Below are 25577 nucleotides of genomic sequence, written 5' to 3'. Positions count from 1 at the left end.
TCTTGATTTTGGCTCAGATCACGATCTCACAGTTTGTGAGTTTTGAGCCCCGTGTTGGGCTCCACACTGAACACAGAGCCTGCTTGGGATTCTCTCTCTGCTTCTCTCCTCTGCTTGCATTCCCTCTCTCTCTCAAAATAAACATTTAAAAAAAAAAAAAACTGTACTGGGGCACCTGGGTGGCTCAGTTGGTTAAGCGTCTGACTTTGGCTTGGGTCGTGATCTCGCAGTTTGTGAGTTCCAGCCACACATCAGATTCTGGGCTGACAGCTCAGAGCTTGGAGTCTGCTTCGGATTCTGTGTCTCCTTCTCTCTCTGCCCCTCTCCCACTTTCAATCTGTCTCTCTCTCTCTCTCAAAAATAAATAAACATTAAAAAAAAACTTTAAAAAACCCTGCAATGTCATCATTCTCAAAAAAAAATACTCTTTATTCATTCACATGTATCATTGCATTTAAGTTCCCTCCACACCCGTGAATAGAGGAAGCAGAAAGATAATTACCCCACTTTCCTGATGTGGAGCCTGAGACCCACAATAAAGTGCTTCTTGCAAACTTGCAGTGGGAGTGGCTGCGAGAGTTCAGCCTGGCCTGTCTCCACTCTCCAACCTCAAAGATGGCGGGGAGGGTGCAGAACCAATCAGCCCTCATCTTCACGTACAGACTGTTGAACGTCATCAAAAATCTCTCTCGCAACAACCTTACAGAAACCATATCCAAAAGTCATACTTAAAATGTTTAGAAATGGGATTTCTATAAAATGTTTCATTTTTATTAAGTGATTCAACACTTTGCTCGCTTTATTATAATCCAGGTAGGGTGTTGGCTGTATTTAGGATAAGAACATCTAGGCATTTTATAGCATTTCTCTTCGGATCACGCAAACCTGAGTCTTAACCACCTCTGACCGCTGCTGCTGCCAGCAGAGAGCCCCCCAGCAACTATTCAGTTGGAAAATCTGCCTGAGACAATGTGAGTAAATCCTGTTTTGCTGCAAGTCCGCATACATTAAAATATAATCGTGGACACAGGGTGGTCGGTACTGAGCAAATGTGCAAATGGTGTTAAAGGTCAGGCCCAGTATTGACCCAGGCCACCTCAACGTCATTAAGAACGCTTTCAATATAAGAAATAATTCAAGTGGCCCAAACACACATATACTTTGGTTCCTGTGATTAACTACAGGGGTATCTGGATGAGGACTGTTAGGATTCTAACAATGTTAGGGTTTTTAGAAGCAGCACGTAGAAATCAGAAATCAGGTACAAGACAGAAGGAAACCGTTCATAAGAAAAGGCAGAGAGCTCAGATTACCGCCCAGAAGAGTGCGCAGCACTTCCTCCTGCTCAAGCGGCCGTACAGAAAGGCCAGTGAGTGCCTGAGCCATGGCTACTCGGGCCCACGCCTCACCCCACGGCGTGTCGGCAGAACCAACGAACACGCACTTGGTGGGGTGGCCCTGGCACAATTTTGCTGTGACACCATTCTGGAGAATACCTAACGGACATTTTACTTCTCCACCTTCTTCTCACACGTACGCACACGTGCACACACACACAGTCTCAGAGAGAATCCTGAGAGGAAGGAAAAGAGCCACTTCTAGTTCATGGTGTCCCACAAATGCACACGCCCCAACTCAACGGGAACCCGGAAGGCAGGCGGTGTTCCGGGGACGGTGGCCGTCAGCTCTGATGATTCCTTTGTTGAATGGTGGCCCTCACGTGCTTTTCCAGCTCCAGTAAGTTTTGGTAAAATTTTTCGGCAGTGTCTTCATCTAGGTCCATCTAGAAAACAAGCAAAGATAGGGATGACCAGAGAGGGTAAATGAAACCAATGGTGTGTGCGTAAAGGGAAGGCGCCCAACATACGTCAGAGAACCGGAAACAGAGGAACTGGGCAGGCGGGACCGGGCTGGGGTTTCCCGACCCCGAGATCCTGAGGACACGTCAAGACCAAACTCCAACACTCAACAAACCTACCGGTGCTGCTCTGGCACAGCGGGACTGAAAGATCTGGTTTTGCTCTCTCCCCTCACCCCTGTGTATCCAGTAACAGAAGACATCAACCTACTGCCATGTAAGGACAAAAGAGAAAGATCAAAAAGGTTTTGTTTTTTGAAATTAAACTGCCATCTACCTAATGTCCACCTTCTTTCATAAGGAGCCCTGGTTTTAGCTGGGGGCACTGCCTTCCAGGTAAAAGCCCACATTTCCAGGGTCCACTGACCATGTTGGGTGCCATGCGATCACGCTTTGGCCAATGAGATCTGAGCGGAAGCGTGGGGTACTGCCCAGGGGTCTCCTTTAATGGCATGAGCCGCCCTTTCTTTCTCCCTGCTTCTGGGCTGCTCTCTTGAGCCAGAAGAGTGAGAGTCACACCCTAAGGATGACAGAGCAGTGACTGAAGGACCCTGGGGGCCTGACAATTTGGGGGGTGCCTTCCGGGCCCAACACTCTCTCTCTCCAAACCTGCTTCTACAGGCAAGAAATCTAAGCTTCCATCTTGCTTAATCCGCTGGTATTTCACATTCTTCCATTTTAACAGATATAAAAGCAAGCTTTCAGCCCCTATAAGATAACGTAGTATCTCTTCAAGTCAACACAGAGCCTAAACTTCATAAACAAACAAACAAAAAAGGCTCTTTTGTTCCTAAAGCTGAGGCTGAAAATCAAAAACAACTTTTTAACATTTTGGAAACAACATTTACATTCATTGTAAATGTTGTCACGCATTTTCCCACATTGGAACAGGGAGAGGCATTTGCGATCTCATCCAACCCCACCTTTGAACAGAGGAGAAAGCTTACTCCTCGGAACTAATCAATGTTTAAAACACTTTCTTCAATGTATTTCAGTGATATGCCAATAAAATATTTTGGTTTACAGAATTAAACACGTTCTTCCTGTTGATAAACAAATCATCCCTCTACAGGCCTTTTTTAAAGGACGCTTATTGGAGCATCTAGACGGCTCAGTTGGTTAAGCATCCGACTTCAGCTCAGGTCATGACCTCATGGTTTGTGGGTTTGAGCCCCATGTGGGGTGCTGAGCCAAGAGCCCGGAGCCTGCTTTGGATTCTGTGTCTCCCTCTCTCTCTGATCCTCCCCCACTCACTCTCTATCTCTTAAAACTGAATACATGTTAAAGAAAAAAAATTTTTAAAACAGGGAAGTTTATTAATTTACAATAGAATTCCTAAGGATGCGTCCTTCAGGATACCATGAAGTGTTACATAAGATTTGAAGGGAAAAACAAGTCATAGAGTCAAGAAACAGAAACAGCAGGATGGACATACACACACACACACACACACACACACACACGAACTGCAGCAACTTCTCCTCCAAGCCTGCCCTGGGCAAGTGTGCATCATGGAAGCCTCAGAAAAGGGGGCATAAAATAGGAAGGATTTTTCAAATGTGGCTGACAAACTGCTTTTTGCGAATCTTCTCAAGGAACTAGAATCCCACAGAACAAATTTTGGGAAGCACTGGCGGTTCACAGATTCATTTTTAGTAAACAGACACCGTGGGAAGCAGGAGCCCAGCCCCGAGGCCTCGCGCTCCTCACACAGGCCAGGCCGCTGCCAATCATGCGACATCGCTGAGGTAACTGCTTTGTCTCAATCTGATTTTATTTCATGCCAATGCCTCCCACACAAACGAGGCAGTGGAAGATGGGAGTCTGAAAGAAGCCTTGCTTAGAGGGACAAAAATACAACAAAAATTGTTTTAGAAGTCCGGAATAAATTTTCCCATTTTCTTATATGAAACTCCATGTGTGACTTCTTTCTGGGAGACGACACGGAGTCTAAAAATACATAGTGTTATCAGGTTTTTTCCCACTGTTCATCCCCTGCCTCTTGATAATAGCAATTTATTGAAGCTAGTAATTATCTCAAGCTAAACACTCAAAGGGGAGTTAACTTCACTCAGACGCTTTATATTTCACCCCACTTGCGACACATGTATTGAGCACCTGTGGTGTGCGAGGCAACATGCTAAGAAAGGGGGTAAAATCCTGCTGCTCACAGACCGTATATTCGACAGAGAAGCCCGATGCTGAATGATTCCTACACAGAAGAGGCATGAGATGTCAGGAGAGCCCACGACGGAGGCATCGGGCCTGGCCTACTGGGTCACAGGGGGCTGAGGTACAAGCCGGGGTCTCAAGCATAAGCAGAAACCAATCAGTTGAAAGAAGAGGGGTTTAAGAGGCATTCAGGTAGACAGAAGGGACACGCAAAGGCCCGGTGGCAGGAGGGAGCGGATGGAAATGAAAACAGGCCAGTGTGATGCCAGTGACCAGTGCAGAGAAAACAGGGAAGGGAAGCTGGGGAGCGGGGGTGGGAGGGGACGCGTGGGGGGGGGCAGTTCTGCGGCGGAGCCACAGCCTAAACGCACTTACCTTCTGGTTTGTGACGTAATTGCTCCCAAAGCCAGTGGTGGCGCTCAGGTATTTGGTCAGGGGGTTGAGAGACTCGGGCTTTTGGTGGAAAAGCCATACCTGGAATGAAGAGGGTGTCAATGAGTCTCTTCTTCTGCCCGAGATGAGCGAGGCGGGTGGGGACGTGTAATCAGCCCTCTGCCAAGCTCCTAACAAACTCTAAAATGTCTCTTGAATATCATCAGCTAACTGTAACGTCTTCAGGGACCACTGCTGTAATCTGACGGAAGGAAGTAGGGCAATCTTAATAGTACCCTTTGAAATTCATTTAAAGCAAAAAATCCCTTGTGTTTCAGCCATCTCTCTCCTTAATCCCAAATTAAAGTTAACAGCATGGAGACTAGCTTTTTTCAGAGTTGATTCTCAGCTCAGGCCACGGTAAGTACAGGTCACTGATGTGTTATTTCATGTTCTTACTAGGCATAAACATGCACACCATGCAGGGGATGTACCTGGCACAAAGTAAGTCTCCCTACCTTCACACTTGTCCAGCCACCTAGCTCTGGAAGCAAGCTAGTATCTTCTATATTCCTCCAAAGAAGATGTATTCGCCATTTGTATTAAGCAATCCTTTTCTCTTACTTAAACGGAAGCCAAATGTATATACTATTCCATACTTTGCCTTTTTCACTTGAACAATAGGCCCTTGAGAGATTTTCAAATCAGTAAATAGAGAGCTGTCTCATTCTTCTGGAAAGAAGCAGTGTTCTATTTCATGGATGGAACTTTCCACACTCAATCACAGATGTAATGTACACAACCAGTTCCCAAAGGATGGACATAAACGCGGTCTCCAGTCTTTGCTGGTATGAACCAGGCTGTGATGAATGATCTAAGTCTGAGCACGTCTGTAAGATAAATGTCAATGACGGAACTTCCGGGTCAAGGGGATGCGCATGTGTTGTTTGGGACGATCCTGCCAGAGAGTCCTCGACCTAGGCTACGTCAGTCTGCTCTCCCCCTGGCTGGCTGGGAGGACGCTCACTCTTGACGACCCTACGAGGTCAGTGCAGTACCAAATTTTCTCATCTCTGCTAATCAGAGCTGCGGAACCATCTCATTGCAGTCTGAACGTGCATGACTCCTAGTATGAGTAAAGTTGAGCACCTTTCCGTGTGATTAAAACAGTTTTAAAACCCTCTGTTCATACCCTTTGCCCACTGTTACAATAGGCTGTTGTTTCTCTGGATTTGTTGAAGCTCCTTAACTGGTAAGAAAATTAACCCGCTACTACCCGTTTCTTGCACCTTGTGTGGTTAGTCTTTGGGGTATATTTATGGTGAGGATTTGGGTCACACAAAATTGGATTGATTCAGTAAATCAAAATGTTCCGTCAGTTCCTGGGAGTAAGGAAGCCCCCACACTCTTAGACTATTTAAAAATGTTCCCATATTTCCTTCCGGTCATTATATATTTTAACTTTCATGTGTAAATCTTTGAATTTATCTAGACTTTTATTTAGGTTCGAGGTATGAAGATCCTAATCTATTTTTTGGCACAAATTCTGGAATAACCCCTCTCTGCCACTAATTTGGAAGGGCATCATGATCATACACTTAGATGTCTGTCGGCTGTGGGCCTGTCCGGAACTTTCTCTTCTACTCCAGTGACCCGTCAATGCCCATGCCAGAACTACACTGTTTTCATTAAGATAGTTTCCTTTAAAATCAGTAATACTGAGACACACAAAATCCTTCACAGGAAGCCTCCTCTTGTTTATGCCTGTCATTCTTGTTTCACAGATAACGATGAAAGGCTTAGACAAATGAGAACATGTGCCCCGGGGTTCGCAGCCAGAAACTGGAGACTCGGGATCGGAGGAGAATCACTAGAATCAGTAGAATTCCAGAGCCCACACCCTCAACCACTGTGCTTCTGGCCACGCTGGCTCAGATCCACGTAAGGAGCTGAATCTCGTCTGAGACCCTTACTGCACGTGCGCTGTGCCCAAATCCTCATCCCTGCATATCCACCAGCATCTACACCCATCACTAGAAGGCAGTCAGGGGGATACTGACTCATCCATCCACATTTTAGGAAAAAACAGCAGGGTCACGACAGATTTTTTTTTCAACTGCGACATGGGTCATGCTGTCCTATCCAGAGCCCACTTATCCTCAGAGCCCAGATCAAGCCCCTCTTGGTAAGTGAGCAAAGTCTGCCTCAACCAGCCCAGCTCCCACTGACCCTCTTCGATTACTCCGGGGACCTGCCACCTGATGACAGAGCAGCTCATCTACTTGCGTATTTTCTACTTTCTGATTATTCTGAGGACTTACCGCCTGCTGACAGAATGCCTTCTTTTCTGGCCTATTTTCTATGCTCGTTTTTTTTCTAAATATGACTCTAAGTGCCTTAGTAACTGGAGATTTTGCCTTCTAAGTGCCTCACACCACCGACACTCAGTATATACTTGACCTCCACACCCGGTTTTCAGTATCTGAGATGGGAATGAGTAATCACATTATTAATGCCTTGGTAGATATATTAAGGACTAATTAGAACTGGCCTAAAAGCACTTGCTTCTATAGTCAATCTGTGTCCCTATAATAAATACATTTAGTTCTGCAATGTTTACCAACGGGAGAGTGGCGACCAATTCCATTCGTGTTTTCCTTAGGTGACTTCAATTCAGCCAAGATTAAGAAGCTACTAAGTACACGCACTGCGGTGACCGAGGACAGATAAGCTTGGTCTTGTGTGACAATTCTGACCCATTAGCAGAGGGTGCCCTTGAGTCCCCGGGGCGACAAATCTTCAGAGGCATCACTTGCGTAGTGAGTAATGAGTAAAATCTGTAGTAGTGAGTAAAATCTGCCCATGGAATCCTGCTGCCACGTGTGATTTAAGGAGATGCACTGGCTTTCTCATATAGTAACAACTTGATTCCCTAATACTTAAACAGAGGAACAAGCATCTTCATAGAAGGAAATGGAGTTGGGCTGTGTCGCCTGCACTCTTGGCCTTCAAGATGACCTTCTCCGTGGAACTGCCGGCCCCGCCACCATCCTCTCTGTGTGCCTTGGTAGGCGTTCCACGTCTGTGGAAGATCCACAGCAGAGCAGCGGACCCCTGCAGGGCACACAGAGGGGATGGTGGCCGGGCCAGCAGTTCCACAGAGAAGGTCATCTTGAAGGCCAAGAGTGCAGGCAACACAGTCCCTACAACCACGGAATCCAGTGCTATGGCGGATACAAACTTAAACGTCACTCCTCGTACCCTGCACTCAGCCTTAGGGTCCCCTTAGTCCAAAGCAGTGCTGATTACTCACAGAGCTTATCTTTTCTGTAGAAATCGTTTCACTACCAGTGAGCTAAAATTTATATCCGCTATGGGGCACCTGGGTGGCTCAGCTGGCTGAGCGTCTGACTTTGGCTCGGGCCACGATCTCATCACGGTGCGTGAGTTCGAGCCCGAGCCCCACCCCACATCGGGCTCTCTGCTGTCAGCACAGAATCTGCTTCGGGCCCTCTGTCCCCCTCTCTCTGCTCCTCCCCCGCTAGCACTCCTTCTCTCCTAAAGATAAGTAAACATTTAAAATAAGTAAATAAGTACACTTATGCCTGCTGAGCGACTGCAACGCTAGGCACCTACCAGGGCTTCCGTTCCGTTGTACGGCGTCATGGTGAAAGCGTTTGCAAAAAAGCGAAGCTGGGGAAAAGAAAAGAATAGTCATTCTGTGGTGGTTCAGAAGACAGTCACCAAAGCATTATTCATTCACGTGTTGAAACAAGATAACCTGCATTTCATATCATGGAATATTTTTGTAAGTATCAAAAGTCTAAAAGAGAAATATCATATAATCTCCATCACTCCGAGCCAACCGCTTTTATTTACCACGGAGGCATACTTCCTTCTCGTCTTTTCCCAGGCCGGCTACAACAGAGGGATGCTTTTCCCCAGAGCCCTGCGAGAGAGAAACCTTTCCCGTGAGTCAGCATTTTCTAACGTGCACCGGGGGGCTCAGGTCCTACCAGAGGCTCAAAATGCAAAACAAAAACGAAAGGGCAAAAACGTGGCTCCGAGGACACACGAGGCACAGCCATTCCCTTCTTGAGTGAACGTTCAATGCACACGACACAGCTCCGAGAAACCCACTTTACCAACAGGTTTCCCCAAATCCTGCCATCCTTGACCTAGTGGCAGCCACGGTGCATGATCAAAGACTCATTCCCTTAAAGGGAAGGGGCCACTCGGGTGGGGAGCGCAGCGGGAAATGTAGAGGTTACTTAACCAAGGAGCTTTAAAAACCTCAGAGGAAGTGTAAGTCTGCCACCTTCTGGTTCAATTGCTTAAATCATTTCCCAGCCCTTAAAGGCACCTCTTTGGTCCCAAGTCCAAGAGAAAGAAAAGCAGGAAGGGGAGTGAACGGCACTCACCAGCCCTATGATTGGCATCAGCAGGGTCCACATGAAGGGAGGAAGGATTCTGCACGTCATGTTGGTCACCATTGTACCCGGGCACACCACACTGGAGTACAGACCCTGGGAACACAGAGAGGGCCGGTCATAAGATTCAAAATCCGTGCGTACCAACTCAGCCCGTCTACACTCATGAACACAGGAGACGCGCAGGTGAGCCAGGAGGCCAGGCCAGGGCACGAAAGGTTTGCGCTCCGAGCCACCCTCCCAGCTGGACGAGCCATTTCAGCGTAAGAATCCTGTGCAGACAACTCACTACAGAGAGGCACTCAGGATGCAAAAGTTGGCTAAGACAGGGTCTCTGTTCTCAAGAAAGCCACAGCACAAGAACCACGCTGGAGGCTGGAAGAGAAAAGCAGGATCTGGTTCTAGGAGGGCCACGTGTTGGCAGAATCGAAGACCAGCTTATCGATCGCAATAAATCCTGAAGATAAAGATGATGGATACAAGACAGTGTCTGCCTTCAAGATGTTTCTGATCTAGTACGTAACCTAAAGGCTTCTGTCTGTCCCCCACAGGCACATACGAAGCACACCTGTCGCTTGAGGTAGGAGCGCATCACGAGAGGGGAATGGAGGGTGGGTGGGGCTCCACAAAGATGTCGCTCCCACTGCCCGGCTCTCCGTCAGCTCCTCCACCCAGTACCTGTCATTTGAGAAAGATCTGCCCTAGAAAGAGGACCCAGTTACCAGGAAGGGCCCTGTGTGGGCCTGACTGAGCCTTGGAGCACTGGGATTACTTTCACTAGTTTGTTTCGTTCAACTTTTACTACATTTTACCTTATGTAGCTACTGACCATTTTAACTCCTGTTTTTATTACTTTAATTGTATTTATTTATTTATTTTTTTAATGTTTATTTTTGAAAGAGAGAGAGAGAGAGAGCATGAGCGAAGGAGGGCAGAGAGAGAGAGAGGGAGACACAGAATCAGAAGCAGGCTCCGGGCTCTGAGCTGTTGGCAAAGAGCCTGATGCAGGACTCGAACTCATGAACCGCGAGATCATGACCTGAGCCGAAGTCGGACGCTTAACCGACTGAGCCACCCAGGCACCTTTTGTTTTTTAAAAGAAAACAGGAAGTGCCAGCGTACCACCAACTGGTCAGTGGACAGAAAGTGCCCTGAGTAACAGAAGCTAGAGGTTTCTCTTTCTTTATTCAGAGCTGCAGGGGCCTGGTGGCACCTGCCACACACAATCCGGCCCCCGGAGGTCCTGTGGTTCACCAAAGGTCGCCTGGAAAAAGTTAAGGGCCTGGACTTGTCAGAGACCCAAAGCTCTTCCCAAGAAAGTAACCTATTTCTCCCCCAAGAGAGCTAAGGAGGATTTCTTATTCTGGGAGCGAGCGAGGAAGTTAGGGACCATTCAGCCCTCAGTGAAGAAGTCCGTGAACTGAAACCCAGGGTTGCAACAGAGGAGTTAGCCTCGTCCGAGAACACGGTCCCCCCACACGCCACAGGGAACGAGCCGGGATGACCTGAGTGGCTCTGTGAGACGTGTGTGAGCGGTGGCTAATGAATGATTGAACTCCACCAGGAAGCCCGCACGGACCGGCCGGCATTTCCAGGCGACGAGCCTCCAAAAGGATGGCATGGTCTCGGGGCGCCTGCGTGGCTAGGTCGGGTAAGTGGCCGACTCCTGCTTTCGGCTCAGGTCACAATCTTGTGGTTAGTGAGTTTGAGCCCCACATCAGGCTCAACGCTGACAGTACAGAGTCTGCTTGGGGTTCTCTCTCTCTCTCTCTGCCCGTCCCCTGCTCATGCTCTTTCCTTCTCAAAAATAAATAAGTAAACTTAAAAAATAAAATAAGGATGCAGTTCTTTCTTTATCAAAGCCAAGGAGGAAAAGCCATGGGCTGAAAACCAATCATACAGATCTTAATGGCAGCAGCATTAGCTAAATCTCCCTTCCTTGTAAAAGGTGAAATCCCAAAGCTTTTAAAACATATGTAAAATCCCAGAGTGTTTTATGAAAAGAGCAGCTAATCCACTCTAACCTTGTCCCCAGAAGGGAGCTGCCAGAGAATAAGCAGTTGTGACAACTTTTAAAACATCTAAGGAAACCTCAGAAGGAGCCTAACGACTGGACCGACACATTGAACTCAAACAATAATAATAACAATACCAGTGACGACGATGGATGATACAAACGCGTGCCGGCAGAGGTGCACATCCGTGGACCACATGCGTTCCACACACACAGGATGCCTACGCAGGTGAACACGCCGCATATACCATCACATTCAGACACATCTGCACACGCCCCCAAGCCAGGCATGTGCGTGCGGGCAGGCACGCCCTCGTGCGCACACACACATTCTGAGACCGCTGCTGCGACAGCCTTGCACGAGCCCCCTCGTCAACCCTCCTAATAAATCTGTGAAGCAGGCACTGCTTTCATCCCTATTTTTCAGAGGAGGAAACTGAGGTGCGGGGAGATTCAATAGTTTGCCCAAGGATTCCAATCCTGTTCTAGGAGAATGTTCTCAGCTTCGACTCTTCGCTGAGAGGCATGGTTCCAGGACCCGGAGCACAGAAGAGAGAGCTCCATGTGATAAGCCATCTATTCCAGAATAAACCCGGTCTAGACAATCACAGAAGGCCAAGTACATACGCCTCAGTCTCATGATGTCGAGAAATAAACATTCTTCACATTCTTCCTCGTAATTGTGCTGGTGTCTTCATAGATCTGACAGGCCCAGATCTGTCTGTGCTTCTAACGCCATTTTAGGACACTCTACCTCAAATGACATGTCATGCGCTGCCACAAAATTGTGCATTTATAGGGGCGCCTGGGTGGCTCAGTCGGTGAAGTGGCCGACTTCGGCTCAGGTTACCATCTGTCGGTTTGTGGGTTCGAGCCCCGCATCAGGCTCCGTGCTGACAGTGTGGGGCCTGCTTCAGATCCTGTCTCCCTCTTTCTCTCTCCGAAATAAATGAATGTTGAAAAAAAGTCTTCAACCGTGTCTGATGTATCATCAGAGAAGGTCCCTCAAGGGCACACAGCTTCCTGGTTACCTTTTTATCTCTGCTTTCTCCAAAACCCTAAGCCTGGCCCCGAGCCCTAAACATCGTACGGCTTTCGTAAATATCAGTGGAATTAAATTTCTCCACAGTCCCACACTCAAACAGCAGGGTCAAGGCCAACAAAGGAAACGGCCACGGGAAAGCCTGGAGATTTTCATTGAGGATTTTAGACCTGAGCAAGAGAGACATTCAGAGCAGTTAAGTTCCAGAACACGACAGCCACGAGGAGCCAGCATGACTTCTCCAAAGATACACCCGTAAACCCAGAGTCCGCATAAAGACAGAGCTCTGGAGTCTCACCAAAGGCCACCACGCAGAAGGCTTGGTCACTCCCGGCTGTCCTGTAACATCTGATACAGGGACACAGCATGGTTCAGTGGGAAAATCCCAGCCCACGGTGACACAGCCCCAGGCTCAGCTCTGAGCTCTACCATTAGCTAGTCATGTGACCACTGCGACTGCTCCAAACTGTTGTGTTCTCATACGAAAATGGGGATTCCAGACCCACCTCCCCGGGGCAGAAAGGGCACTGAATGACGTACACAGGTAGAGGATACAGCACCTGAAACACAACAGGCCCTGCGCAGTAAGTACCGGCATTGTTCGTGGTGCCGTTCGGCTGCGCAAGTCCTAGGTGCCGAAGAGCTGCGGGGCGGCGAATGAATGCCCACGCACCTGAGGTCAGGAGCTGCTTATCTCTGCCCTAAAGCTTTGGCACACACCACCACATCAGTCTTCTTTGTGTCTTCTCTGGTCTTCACGGCAATCCCGCTCAAGAAACACTACCGCGTCTTCTCAACGACTATCGTTAACAGAAAGCCAACATCACTGGGAAATCAACTGTAGCTCAGAAACGACCACCCTGCCATTTCCGCATCGCGGAGACAGGCCTCACCTGCGAGTTGAAGTTCCTGTTCAGAGCCACACTGAGCAGGTCAAGGGCGTATTTGGAAGAGCTGTAGGGCTCCAGGCCCCTGCGGTGCTGGATGTCCTCAAGGGAGAAGTTCGATTTCCTTGCATTACGAGACGAGGTCCAGATAAGCTGAGAAGGACGGTCACTGTGACAGAGGAGAGGGGCCAGCTCCTGAATCTGAATGAGATTTAAAAACAGAACAAAAAAGGAACAGAAAAATGGATCAAAATCTGCTGGAGGCGTACAGGGCAACAGCTGGGAAGCAACTATACATGGATGCTGGAACCGAACAGGTATGTCGTTGCTGGGGCAGCTCCTAGAGACACGCGCCAGAGGAGGCTAGAATGATCCGTGCGGAAATGAGTCCGAGACATTAGATTGTGGGAGCCCGACAGTGACCACAAGAAAGCGTGGTTAGGGACGCGGGGATGTGCCTGCACGCGGGGCTCCCTGCCTGGGCAAAGCATGCCTGCACACAATATCCAAGTTTCATGGTCCGCTCGCAAACGAGGGAACATGCCCTCCTTAGAAATAAGGAGAAGGCTGGAATTGTGAGCAGGCCTCTTAGTAAACATGTTGTGGTCGCTTCCTCCCTTTGCTCCCCGCTGTCCTTGAAATGTGTTTGGCTACTTGCCCTTAATTGGTAAAGGAATGCATCTTGTAGATTTCAGTTTGTATCCAGTTACCGGGTATAAAATAAACCGCAAGAGGGGCTTGCATAGAATTGTTCCTCCGGCCGGAGTTGTGTCTCTGTCTGTCTTTTGTGTGTGTCTTGTCCTTTGTGTCATTTCGTCTGCAACATTAGATGAGCGGATGTTTAGCTATAGAGATACAGAGGGTTATGTATAAAAAAACTTATAAATACTTACAGAGGTGTAGGCTACTACACACGGATTCTCCCCTGCTCTGCTTGCCTAGAAGCTATGATACGTCAATAGCAACGCGCACTTGAATCCTGGTTTCTAATACCACCGTCCAGTAAGAGGAACCAGACCTCCTTAGAGAAAAAGGCTGATTCTGGGACAGGGGCAGGAAATCCACCTGATGAGCCCACAGCACCTTGTCATGCCAGAAGGGACATGCTCAAAACATAAACGGGAAGCCATGACAATGAGGCTACATCAAAGACATGCAGGATCCAACAGAGAGAACTCCTGGTGGCCCAAACTGAATCATTTGAGCACATCTATTTTGTTCACAAAATAACAGTATTTACAACTCAAAGTTGGAAATACATATTCACAGTCCACAGGAATATAGTATATATATAATATATATTATGATTTTATATATGATATATATTAAATATATATAATAAATGATTTTTCAGCTTTTTTGAGATCAAATCAACAAAGAAATGATTGAATAAAGAATTAAATGGAAAACAGACAAATCTCTCTTGCAGAAAACTTCCAAATAACTTAGGTGGCTAATTGACCCTTCAGGGGGTCAACCACAACCTCTTAAGTGTGAGCTACACACAGCAACTCTCTTCCAAAGAGTACAATATGGAAAAGGAGAGAAAATAGAGAGGAACTCGACAATGTGAAACCTGACCAACGCTACTTTGAGCCAGGCGATCGAAGAGAGCATCAATGCTGATAAGTCATGGTGACAGTTCACACCCTTGATATTACGTGATGACAATGGTACTTCACCTCTGTGGTCCTCCTCCCACAAACACATTCCTCAAGTCTAACCTGGAGAAAAACTTCAGACAAATTCCAGATGAGGGCAGCCTGCAAAATACCTCAGCAGTGATCCTCAAAACTGTCAGGGTCATTAAAGTCAAGGGTAGTCTGAAAAACTGTCACAACCAAGGGGAGCCTAAGGACATAGCTACTGAATGGACTGTGGTGTCCAAGATGGCATGTTAGAGAACTGAAGAAATCTGAACAAAGTTTGGACTCCCACTAATAATAATGTATCAATATGAGTTCTCAGATCCCGACAAATGTACTACATCAAGGAAAGATGTTAGTAAGAGAGAAAATGTGTGTGTGTGTGGGGGGGAGGGGGTCCAGAAACTCTCTGTACTGTATTTGCAAGAATCAAACTATTCTAAAACAAAAAAAAAATTTACTGAAGAAAAACCTAGGGAAGCTTCCAGATGCACTCCAACCGTATTTGTGATGAACAAATAAATCAAAGGCCATCAGGAAAACTCAAAAACAGGAGATTAAATCAAGGTCACTGGTTCCTCGGCTGTAATATCACACTGTGCTTGGAACTTCACAGAAATTACCTCTATTCTTTATAACAGATCAAAAAGTTTAGTCATGTTGCATATAATCAAACTTGGGATGGATCCATTTATAAAATGCATTTACATCTGGAAACTTGAATCAAAGTTTGTGCTGTAGAGAAAGTGGTAAGATTCTTAAACCTAATTTAAAGAGAGGGGGAAGCATTCTAAGCCTTCTGATTATTTTACTAAACAGCTCAATCCCCAATCCCCAGCTGCCATGCCCACCTTGTAAGGATCCACAGGCTGGGCCACGTCACCAGGACACCTGTGCCCATGGCCACCACTCTCCTCTGCCATTCCCCGAATCCAGATGACCCAAATACTTGATCTTCTAAACAAACTAATTTTTAAAAACTAGATTCATCAAAACATTAACAGAGTAGTAATAGGAATAATTATATTCTATCATTATCAATTAATCTAATAATTCAAGAGGAGGGCAAAGAATGAGTATTATATAAAGATACGGAGGGGGCGCCTGAGGGGCTCAGTCGGTTAAGCGTCCGACATCGGCTCAGGTCATGGTGTCGCGGTTCGTGAGTTTGAGCCCCACGTGGTGTTCTGTGCTGACAGCTCAGAGCCTGGAGCCTGTTTCGGATTCTGTGTCTCCCTCTCTCTCTGACCCTCTCCTGCTTGTGCTGTCTCTCAATAATAAATATATGTCAAAAAAACTTTTTTTAAGGTACAGGAGATACTAGATAATTGATCTATGGAAAGGTATAAAAAAAAGAGCAAAAATTCAATCCCATTCTGACTTTACATTTTCATGAACTTTTGCCATTGAAAGAGTAATACCGTACCGCGTTAAATAAACAGCACCGAAGGTTACAGAATGAAACATGAAGCTCTCTCCCTCCTTGCTGGTACCCGAGTTCAAAGCAACCAGAGCTCCCCGCTTCCTCTGTATCATTCTAGAAACATGAGACGCCTGTATCTACTCTCCGTGAGGATACTCCTCTACTGTTTCCTCATACACATGAGATCACACCACACATATCACAGCTTGCCGTGCCTCCTGTGTAATAAAATGTTAGAAGCTTGTACCACCAAAGTGCAAACCATGTATCTCACGTCTTTTAATGGGTCCATAACGTCCCAACATCTGGCCACATCGTCGTGTATTGTAAATACAGGATGATACTGAATGAGGTCCAGTTTGAAGGGAAATTAGGCTCAAGGTGGAGAAAAGCGGTGGCGAGTAAAAAGGTGTCAAATGCACGTTCCGTGCCGGCCAAGCCATCATCAGAAGGAGTCCCTCCAATTCCAACACCAAGGAATTACAGGCAACCTGCAACGTGGCCGGGCCTAACTTGACATAGGCGTTAAAGCTGTCCGGTGGGGTTACCCGAGGCAAGAGCCCTGCACAAGCCTGGCAAGCCGCACGTCTCTTGCTTGCCGTCACATGCGGGCCTGACACCGTAACGCCGCGCAGAGGCCGTAGGATCAGCGATCACGATCCTAGAGGCCTGGGTATGAATTACTGTTTTGCAACGGCTCGCCCACCACCCCATCCTGTCTGACGCCAAGCGCAGGGCCAAAGACCATTCAGAACAGGCCAGGCACACTTTCTCATAGTTCTATGCACACCTGCACGTGTGCGCGCATACACACATTCACGCAAGCACACATGCTCTTGCGCGCACACATGCGCGCGCGCGCACACACACTCTGGGTACTGCTTTCACTTTCTCTCCATTCTCTAGAGCCGATGGCAGAAGAAAAAATGAATATATCACTACACTGCTTTAGGGAAGCACTGTCATCACAGAGTTCAGTGATCAGCCGATTTCAATCCTCAAGGATTTAACGGGAGCCAGGAATTCATGAGCGGAACTGAGAGGCTTCAGGATTACAACACTCGTGTGAGCCGGCTGAGCCGGAAGTCTCCTTACCAGGATGAAGTGGCCGAAGACGTTGGTTTCAAACACCTCCTGGAGCCCGTCGGCAGTGACTTTATCTTCCTGGGTCAGCAGCCCTTCAGCTGTGGAGAACATATGAATCACGTTTCTGGAATAGGAGAAAACAGTTGTGTGACTTTTACAAGCTTTAATGGAAGATCCTGAAAAGCACTCCCTGCGCCCTTTCCCCTGCCCGAAAACTACATTTTCCTTGATCCTGTGGCTTCGGGAATAAAAGTACCTGGGGCACCTGTGTGGCTCCATCAGTTGAGCAGCCAACTTGGCTCCGGTCATGATCTCACGGTCCACGAGTTCGAGCCCTGCGGCGTCGGGCTCTGTGCTGACAGCCTGGGGCCCTGCTTGGCATGCTCTCTCTCCCTCGCTCTCTGCCCCTCCCCCACTCTCTGTCTCTCACAAAATACGTAAACATTTTATAAAAAAAGAATAAAAATACCTATTTCTCAGACTGTGTCACTGGGAGTACATAAATAAGATACAAAAATGCTTCCTTTCTCCCAATGGAGAGAAGAATTTACGAACTTCTAGCTCCTACTACCAATAGGGACCTGACCCAAAAAAACCTGCTGCTAAAATTCTCTTCACCTTTTTGCACCTCAGGGTGCAGGTGCCCCTCTCTGGGTGAAATAGCAGCCACACCGAGGAGGAAAAAGTCTCCGCCCGCACAACTGATGGTGAACTGCGACACAGGTTGGTTTTTTACTGGGAATTCTTGAAGCAGTGAACATATTAACATGGTGATTAGCTGTGAGATCAATTTAGTAGGTCAAGACCAGTGTGTGTGGGGGAGGTGTGTGCACGCATGCGCGTGCGTGTGTGATGAAAGAGAAGTAAAACAGAAGCAGCAATGCAGTAAGTAGCACGTAGGAAGGGTATGAGTATCTATTTATAAGTACACTGGGTCACACAATAAGGTGTAGTTCTTACTACAGGTCACAGAGCTGGGAGGTGCTTCCAAAGCCGACTTCGCTGACAACTCTGCCTAATTCTGAAATGTTTTTGCTGCTAAACACACCCAGGCAGACTAGAAATGGACTTTCTGAAACATTTAGCCATTTGGAATGTTCTGGAGACCCAGAACACCCTGAGATCCATGACTTCCAGCCTTTCCCGCAAAAAATGGATACTCTTCCCTCATGATGTGGCCGCAACACCCCTCCTCTTGATTCTTCTCCACCGCTCCCCGGACTCCAACTTCACCTGCCCAGGGCAAAACCAGGCACAAAAGGGAACGGATTCCTTGCACTCAGTTCATCTAGAAACTGAACATTACCTTGAAAAGAGGCCGGAGAAAAGTGCTCTGAGGTTCAGCTGTGGGTTGGGCATGATCCCAGCATTCAGATAGACATAGTCTAATCTCTGAAGCCTGCAGGGAAAACACCAAAACTGTTCATTATCCCGAGAGCGACGGGAACAATGAAAGCCTGTGAAGGGCACAAAACACTTTCTGAGCCAAAAACGTGGCCACGGCAAGTTGAAGGGAGGGTATCACACATCACACATCACACCACTTCTTTCTCAACGGTGTCTCTTTAGCCACAGGAGATATTTGAGTCTTCTTCTTCTGACAGTGGCTTCAAACAGAACTTGGGGGGGGCGGGGGGGGGCTATGATGGGTTTTGAAGTTAAATCTCAGATCAACACGCCTCCCAGCTCCGTTCTACCAATTAGGATCTGCACGCGGCCGCCCTCTATTAAACCAGAAGGCGGCTCCTTCTGGTCTTAGGAAGGTGTTTGCCTTTTTTTTAAGATTCACATCTTCCCATCGATAGGTAAAATTTATATCGTATTGGTAATCGCCCAATCGGACCCATTAATGCTGGAACCTGAAAGCCAAGACACCTACTAATGCAAAAGAACCACGTGGAAAGCTGTCATTCTTTGTGGCCAGCTCCTCCGCATCACGGCATGATGAGAGCTCACAAGAATACAAGAGATTACAGGAGTTGAATGGGGGGAAGGCATGTGGAGAGAGAGCTCTCATATTTAAACCCCATGAAAGACTTAATGTAGTGTATTCCTCTTAAGCCTGCCCTTGTGATAGTGACAGACACCATGAATATTCAGAATATCTCGACTTCTGTGCATTACACGGTCTCTGTGTCCTCCTGTGAACAGTCCAAGACAACACGGGCCATAGCTGCTAAAGCTGGGACCTTAAAATACATCCATGCTCACCAACACAGATCACACACAAACATTTCTTCATCAGTCTGCACGTAATTAACAGCCAAATGACTCTAATTACTAAATTTACTGTTTAAAACACTGGCTTGGAGGGGAACCTGGGTGGCTCAGTCGGTTGAGCGTCCGACTTCAGCTCAAGTCATGATCTTATGGTTTGTGAGTTTTAGCCCCGCATCAGGCTCTGTGTTGACAGCTCAGAGCCTGGAGCCTCTTCGGATTCAGTGTCTCCCTCTCTCTCTGCCCCTCCCCTCTCGCTCTCTGTGTCTCTCTCAAAAATAAACCAATTTTTTTAAATTATAAAAAAAACAATTAAAAAAAGGCTGCCATGGATACTACTGGGCCTTCCACATCAGCATCACAGTCACATGGGCCCATCTACTGTTGGATGTTCCGTTATCTATTTTGTACACTTCCATCTAAGAAAATGAACGCATCTTGCTAGGAACTGAAAGGAAATGCTTCGCCAAGGGTGGAAACTGCACCAGAAAGCCAGATTCAGGTCTGGCTTCAGGAAAATGGCATACTTAACCGCTCTCGAAGATTCCCAGATGGAAGGCTAAGGGCTCTATTCCGGCTAAAACATAACGGTGATTTCTCACTGGTTTTCCTCCACACGTAGCTCACAGAAGAGAGGCTCATGACCACAAAGCCCGGGTGTCAGGAATGGTGCTGTGTTAGCCAACGGGAGGAGCTGTCCCCAGCTCTCTCCAGCTCAAATTTACTTCAGGTCTACAATCATGGACAACCATTTGGGGCCATTAAGTGCAGGAGAGTCTTTTTTCACTTGTTTTTTAAAGTTTATTTATTTTGAGAGAGAGACAGACCCTGAGCAAGGAAGGGGCAGAGACAGAGACAGCGGGGCTCGAACTCCTGAATCCTGAGATCATGACCTGAGCTGAAACCAAGAGTCGGACACTTAACCGACTGAGCCGCCCAGGCACCCCAAGAGATTCCTGACATTGCAATAGGTATCTCTGGACAGCAGCACACATCCCCAAATTTGCGACTATTACTATAACTGTCATTTCCTAAGTTTGGGTGATACCACTCAGCTCAGCGAGAGCCATTCTGAGATTGAAATACATACATCAAAGGCACCCAAAAATGCTGACGGCAGTCACGTATTGCCTCGTGCTGCTTCTACCTTACAGTTCAGCAGCCTCAGATTTCTGCTAAATCACTCCATCTCAAACTAAATACTAAGTTACTAAGCTTGTGATAACTAAATATCCCAAAGCTTTGAAGGCAATTGAGAAAAGTCAATACTGTCAATGTAATAGCTTAAAAATCTCAAAAGTCGACTGTACTAGGATGGGCTCCTCTCAACTGAGGACGAAGGCTCTTATTCCGCATATCCCTAGGGCTCTGTATGGACTAGTGCAGGGCTCCTGACCTTTCTAGATCATAAATTCCCCCTAGAATTTAAAAAAAAAAAAAAAAAAAGCATGCCCTCTTGCCCAGAAAAAAAAAAATGCTCTGTGTACCTATATACAATTTTGTGCACACTTTCTAGGGAGTTATATATCCAAGGACCCTATTCCTTCATACACCAAATATTTCTCAAATGCCTGCTATATGCCCATTGCTGTCCAGATGTGAACAAATCTGTGGGGAGAGGGGGATCTGTGGGAGGGGGCATCTCCGAAGAAACAGAATGTAGACGTTGGTTCTGGGCCCCACCCAACCAATCTGAAGCCCTACAACCTCCTTAGTCACATTACTCTTATTTGTGTCTCGGGCTCTTTACTTGTTAAATGTCAACACCCGTCCAACCTACTTCGTGAAGGCGCTACACAGAGGGAAGACACAAAAACTGCATTCAGCAAGGAGTTAGCTTACTGTCCACGCAACCGACCACACATCAGGGTGTCCTCGTAAGTTAATCCCCATGAAATCATTGTGATTATGACTGAGAATGAAGGTGTGCTGCAGAGATACCACGGGTCACCCCCACGGATCACCCTGCATAACTACTTCTTACACTGCACCTGTTTCTTTCTAGGTCTCCCTACCCTTTCGTAGTCTTTTTTTTTTTTTTTGTATTTTTTATGTCTATTTATTTTTGACATTGAGACAGAGAGAGTGTGAGCAGGGGAGGGGCAGAGAGAGGGAGACACAGAATCCGAAGCAGCCTCCAGGCTCCTAGCTGCCAGCACAGAGCCCGACGCGGGGCTGGAACTCACGAACTGTAAGATCATGACCTGAGCTGCAGTAGGACACTTAATCGACCGATTCACCCAGGTGCCCCTATGTTTCGTATTCTATTCGCTGCTGTGTCGTGCAGTCATGTGAGAGAAAACCCATCAACAGGAGGCATACCTTTGCTTGAGCTCCCCGGCGGCCCGGAGCACTGACCGCACGTCACTGACATCCACCTGCACGATGCTGACCTCAGCAAGGGGGTGAGAGGCCAGCAGGGCCGTGCGCACCGCTTCCGCTTTGCTCCTATTCCTGCACGCCAGGCACAGGTGCAGCTCATGATCTTCCTCCAGCAGCCGCTTGCAGAGGGCAAGGCCAACGCCGCTGGGGGGTCAAGTCAGATACAGAACACGCGTTAATTCCAATGGTGCCGCGGAGGCACTTTCCTCCGGCTCACAAAGCCGACCGTGTTAACGTGAGGTCCAGTGAGGGGCCCAGGCGGGGAGAAAAGACTCAAAAACTTTTAAAAGAAAGGAAACCTCCACCCCAGTTAGGGCCAGTCACTCTCTCCGGACGCCGTCCAGTTTGTTTCTCTCATTCTGCAGAAGCTGCAACCCGCAAATAGCTGTGCTGCAAACGTGAGCGGTCTTTGAACCCAGTGATTGACCTGTCAGCAGCTTTCATTCTGCAATTGTTACGACACTCATGAAGGTGATTCAGGACATCACCAGCAAGAGCTGAAAAGAGCATCATATTAGTGGTTTCCCGCGTGCATGTTTGTTTTTTGTTTTTTTTATTTATTTCTAGGAGAGAGAGAGAGAGAGAGACAGCATGAGCAGGGAAGGGTCAGAGAGAAAGGGAGTCACAGACTGAAACAGGCTCCAGGCTCTTGAGCTGGCAGTCAGCACAGAGCCCGACGCGGGGCTCGAACCCACGAACCGCGAGATCATGACCTAAGCGAAAGTCGGACACTTAGCCGACTAAGCCACCCAGGCGCCCCACCCGCGTGCATGTTTTACTTTGCTGTCTAGGTTTCTCAAGGGCAAGGGCTCTCCTCCCTGTTGGTCGGGTGGCCACTCTCAGGAGCAAGAGCAGTTCCCGATAACGTCTGGGTGGATCTTTCAGTGTCCCGGCAGGAGGCACGCCCCTCTCAACTACTACGAGTTCGAATAACCAATAGAGGAGAAAAAACTCAACGTGATTAAGTAGAAGGTAGGAAGAGGAAATAGAAGATGGGCACCACGAAAGAGGACCAGTCAAGGCCAGATACACTACTTAGAAAAGGCATTTGGAACTGCACAGTAGGTGGGAACCGTACTCAGTCCAGCCTGGCTGGGAGCGGCGGAAGCCTGGGCTCTGCCAACAGAGCATCAGATATATTTACACTTACACCCCCTACTTGATTACAGCAGGTCTTTCGGATAAATATCCAATTGCATCCACCGCAAGTATGCAAAAGAAGCAAACTCTGACCCGTTTAAAGGACAGCTTAGGAAGCCTGGTATCGGCTGGTCAGGGCACCCAGGAGAGGACCACGGCGCCTCACAGACACCTGTCATGCTGGCTTAGCTAATATGGATGCGGCTAGGTAACCGCAAGTGGACCGGTTTTAGATGACATCTGGCATATCCTCTGCCTTCCTCCCTTCCCGCCGCAACCGGCCGGAGGACGGCGGGCTTGGTTTCGGCCTCCATCACATCCGTAAGCGCAGATGAGAAAACAGAGGAGGCCAAGTCCACGCGGCAACCCCGGAATACCCAGGCACGGGCGGTGATGGTTGTGGGCGCTCCTCCCGGGACTCCAGAAAGAGGCTACTTTGCGAGAGTGTGTGCAGGCGTCCAGCGCTGTGCTGGATGGAAGGACACACGCCACCCCGTCCTCCTGCTCACGGCTGTTGAAACCTATCCCGGAACACAGGACGGACCAGGTCCAGGAGGCGGGGTTCGGCGTGGCGAGAGCCCCGGCCCCGGGCGTCAACAGGAGCCGCCGCGACGCCCCCGGCCGCTTTTCCGCCGTCACGTTTAAGTCCGGCGCTGGCTGCCGAGCCCCGCGCGCGGCGGGGACCCGGGAACAGCGAGGCGGGTGCTCGCGCGAGGCCCCGCAGCGCAAGGCCGGGGACGCGCGCTCCCGGGGACGGCCGCCGGCGGTGGCCCGCCCCGTACTTCCAGCTGCCTGAGACCCCCCGAGCCGCCGCCGCGACCGCCGAGGACGCCTCACCTGCTCGCCCCGGTGACCAACACCGCTTTCCGCATGGTCTCCGAACCCGCCGCCCAGGCCGGAAGCCAACACCAGCCCCCGCCCCGCGGGTGCCCGAAATCCGCCTCGACCACGCCCACGCCGCTGCTGCCCAATCAGGACCCGGTGGGGCCCCGCCTCCCCTTGCGTCATCGACTCTTCTCCAATAGCGGCCGGCGGTGCGCTCGAGGCGCCGGGCCCCGGGTGGGGTGAGGTAGGCCGAGGGGCGGAGCCGCACCCGAGCCAATCCGGACGCTCCTTGTCCCCACGAAGCCCGGGTGTCCGCGGGCCCCGCACGGCTCCCGCCGCACCTGCCGGTGGCGGGCGGGGCGCGGGTTTTACTCCAGCCGAGCGCCCGGGCGCGGGATGCGTCTGTATCCTGGCGCCTCCGCCTGGCCTCTATTGCAGGAAGGCCTCAGGATATTTGCACCAGAGCTTGTTTTAGAGAAAAGATTTGGGTCTAGGAGTTCAAGTTTGGGTCTTATCATCGACTTCGTTTTCCACTCCTTCTGGGATGTGTAGACCCAGGCGCTCTGCCACTTAACAGACAAGCTTCTCGTCCGAGACTTGCTTTTTTCTCTTTTTTTTTAAAAAAAAATCCCTTTTGGAAAAATGAACATTGATTTCATTTAAAAAAAATTTTTTTTAAATTGAATCATGTATGAATTAGCAGTTTTCAAAATTTGGAACATGCCATGAATCCGAGAACCCAAGAATTTCATAGGACATTATGAGTGGTGTACTGTAAGCTCCTACTTCAGAGCTTTTCAAATTCTGTGATAAACAACCGTTTTCGTTTTTCCAAGCCGTCCCAGAATGGGTACTTCTGGAAAATACGATAACAATGAGTTATGAGAAAAATGAAATAAAAAGCAAAGGATGAAAAATTCAAGCCCAGATATTTTTATTATTCGATTCAACGCATAAAAGAGTCCTCTGCCCAAGTGCTATAAAAGCTTCTAATGCTCACTCCAGGTTTCTGTATTTATCGTGCATTGGTAACAAGGTGACCATCCCTCGTTCGGCTTCACGCTAAGGAACTCCACACATCATGTGTCTCTCTCTAGGGAGCACACTTTAATCGATTTCGTGGCCTCTTTAAAAGTTTCAATTATTTATGCACAGCAATGACCCCTGAGCAATATGAGACTGATACAATCTATACTGTCTTGAAATCATAGAGGTCTTGGTTAATTTGATATTGTAACAGCACTCCCAACAGGTTTTAAGAGTTAACTTGCTTCAGGTTTATGTACTTCTGGCCTTAAGAAGTGAAGAACCAAATTTTCCCAGAAGACCTGACTACGTTCGAAAACAGGTACCATGGAGGCCAGCAAGTCTGTTCAGGGTCACGTTGACGTACAACTAACTGACTGGGCACCTGCCTCTCCTGCACACGTACCCCTCCCTTGTCCCATGCCTTCTCCTTTAAAACGCTCCACCTACGCCTGGGTGGGGAGATGGTCTTTGAGAAGTTAGTCTGCCATCTTCCCAGGTCGCTGGCTTCCTTGATTAAAGCAACCTTGGCTTCCTACCATCATTTGTTTCTCAGGTGTTGATTTCCAGTGGCGAGCAGCTGAGTTCAGAACTGTATCAGTTCAGTAATAGTATCAGCTAGTTTAGAAATCCCGTATCTTATACCAATTAAACTGAATTAAAAGAAATCCTATTATTTAAATATTAGATTCCTAAATTAACAAAGCTTCTTTTTTATTTTTATTTTAGAGAGAGAGAGAGAGAGAGCACGGGAGAGGGGCAGAGAGAGAGAAAGTGAGAGACAGAATCCCAAGCAGGCTCCATGCTCAGTGCAGAGCCCAACTCGGTGCTTGGTCCCATGACCCTAAGATCCTGACCTGAGCCAACATCAAGAGTTGGTTGCTCAACTGACCGAGCCACCCAGGGCACCAAAACGTCTTTATTGTTCTCTGGGTGGAAGTCAGCTCTACCCTCACCCCACGTTCAACCATTCTAAAGAGACCACACTTGAGCGATACTGTCTGGGAGCCCTAAGACTAACATTACCCCTAATCTTTACAGTCTAGACCCAAAGCCT

The 25577-nt window shown here is 48.2% G+C and overlaps 1 protein-coding gene across 2 annotated transcripts; it reads right to left on the bottom strand.

Annotated features, from left to right (window-relative positions):
• Window positions 1–413: 413 nt before the first annotated feature.
• HSD17B7 (hydroxysteroid 17-beta dehydrogenase 7) lies at window positions 414–23599 on the bottom strand. 2 transcript variants are annotated; one of them, XM_039245991.1, is made up of 9 exons: window positions 23507–23599; window positions 21470–21673; window positions 18237–18329; window positions 16940–17054; window positions 12782–12976; window positions 8824–8928; window positions 8039–8095; window positions 4406–4504; window positions 414–1783 (listed from the first exon to the last, which is right to left on the bottom strand). In XM_039245991.1, the coding sequence occupies exons 1-9, from the start codon at window positions 23539–23541 to the stop codon at window positions 1682–1684; spliced, it is 1005 nt and encodes a 334-aa protein (XP_039101922.1). In that variant the 5' UTR covers window positions 23542–23599; the 3' UTR covers window positions 414–1681. The 2 variants fall into 2 exon arrangements, with proteins under 2 accessions (XP_039101922.1, XP_039101923.1); XM_039245992.1 differs by lacking the exon at window positions 18237–18329.
• Between the last annotated feature and the right edge of the window lie 1978 nt (window positions 23600–25577).

Source organism: Hyaena hyaena, unplaced genomic scaffold (genome assembly GCF_003009895.1).
Source record: "Hyaena hyaena isolate Hyena2069 unplaced genomic scaffold, ASM300989v1 scaffold_275, whole genome shotgun sequence".
Taxonomy (NCBI): Eukaryota; Metazoa; Chordata; class Mammalia; order Carnivora; family Hyaenidae; genus Hyaena; species Hyaena hyaena.
The sequence above is the reverse complement of the archived record's forward strand: the minus strand, read 5'-3'. Positions and strand labels throughout refer to the sequence as shown.

Coding starts and splice junctions, on each gene's coding strand:
- HSD17B7 (XM_039245991.1), bottom strand. CDS start 23,541: ATGCGGAAAGCGGTGTTGGTCACCGGGGCGAGCAG. Junction 8,929..12,781: donor ACAGGAACTTCAACTCGCAG/GTGAGGCCTGTC, acceptor CTGTGTTCCCAG/GGTCTGTACTCCAGTGTGGT. Junction 4,505..8,038: donor ACAACGGAACGGAAGCCCTG/GTAGGTGCCTAG, acceptor TCTTCATTCCAG/GTATGGCTTTTCCACCAAAA.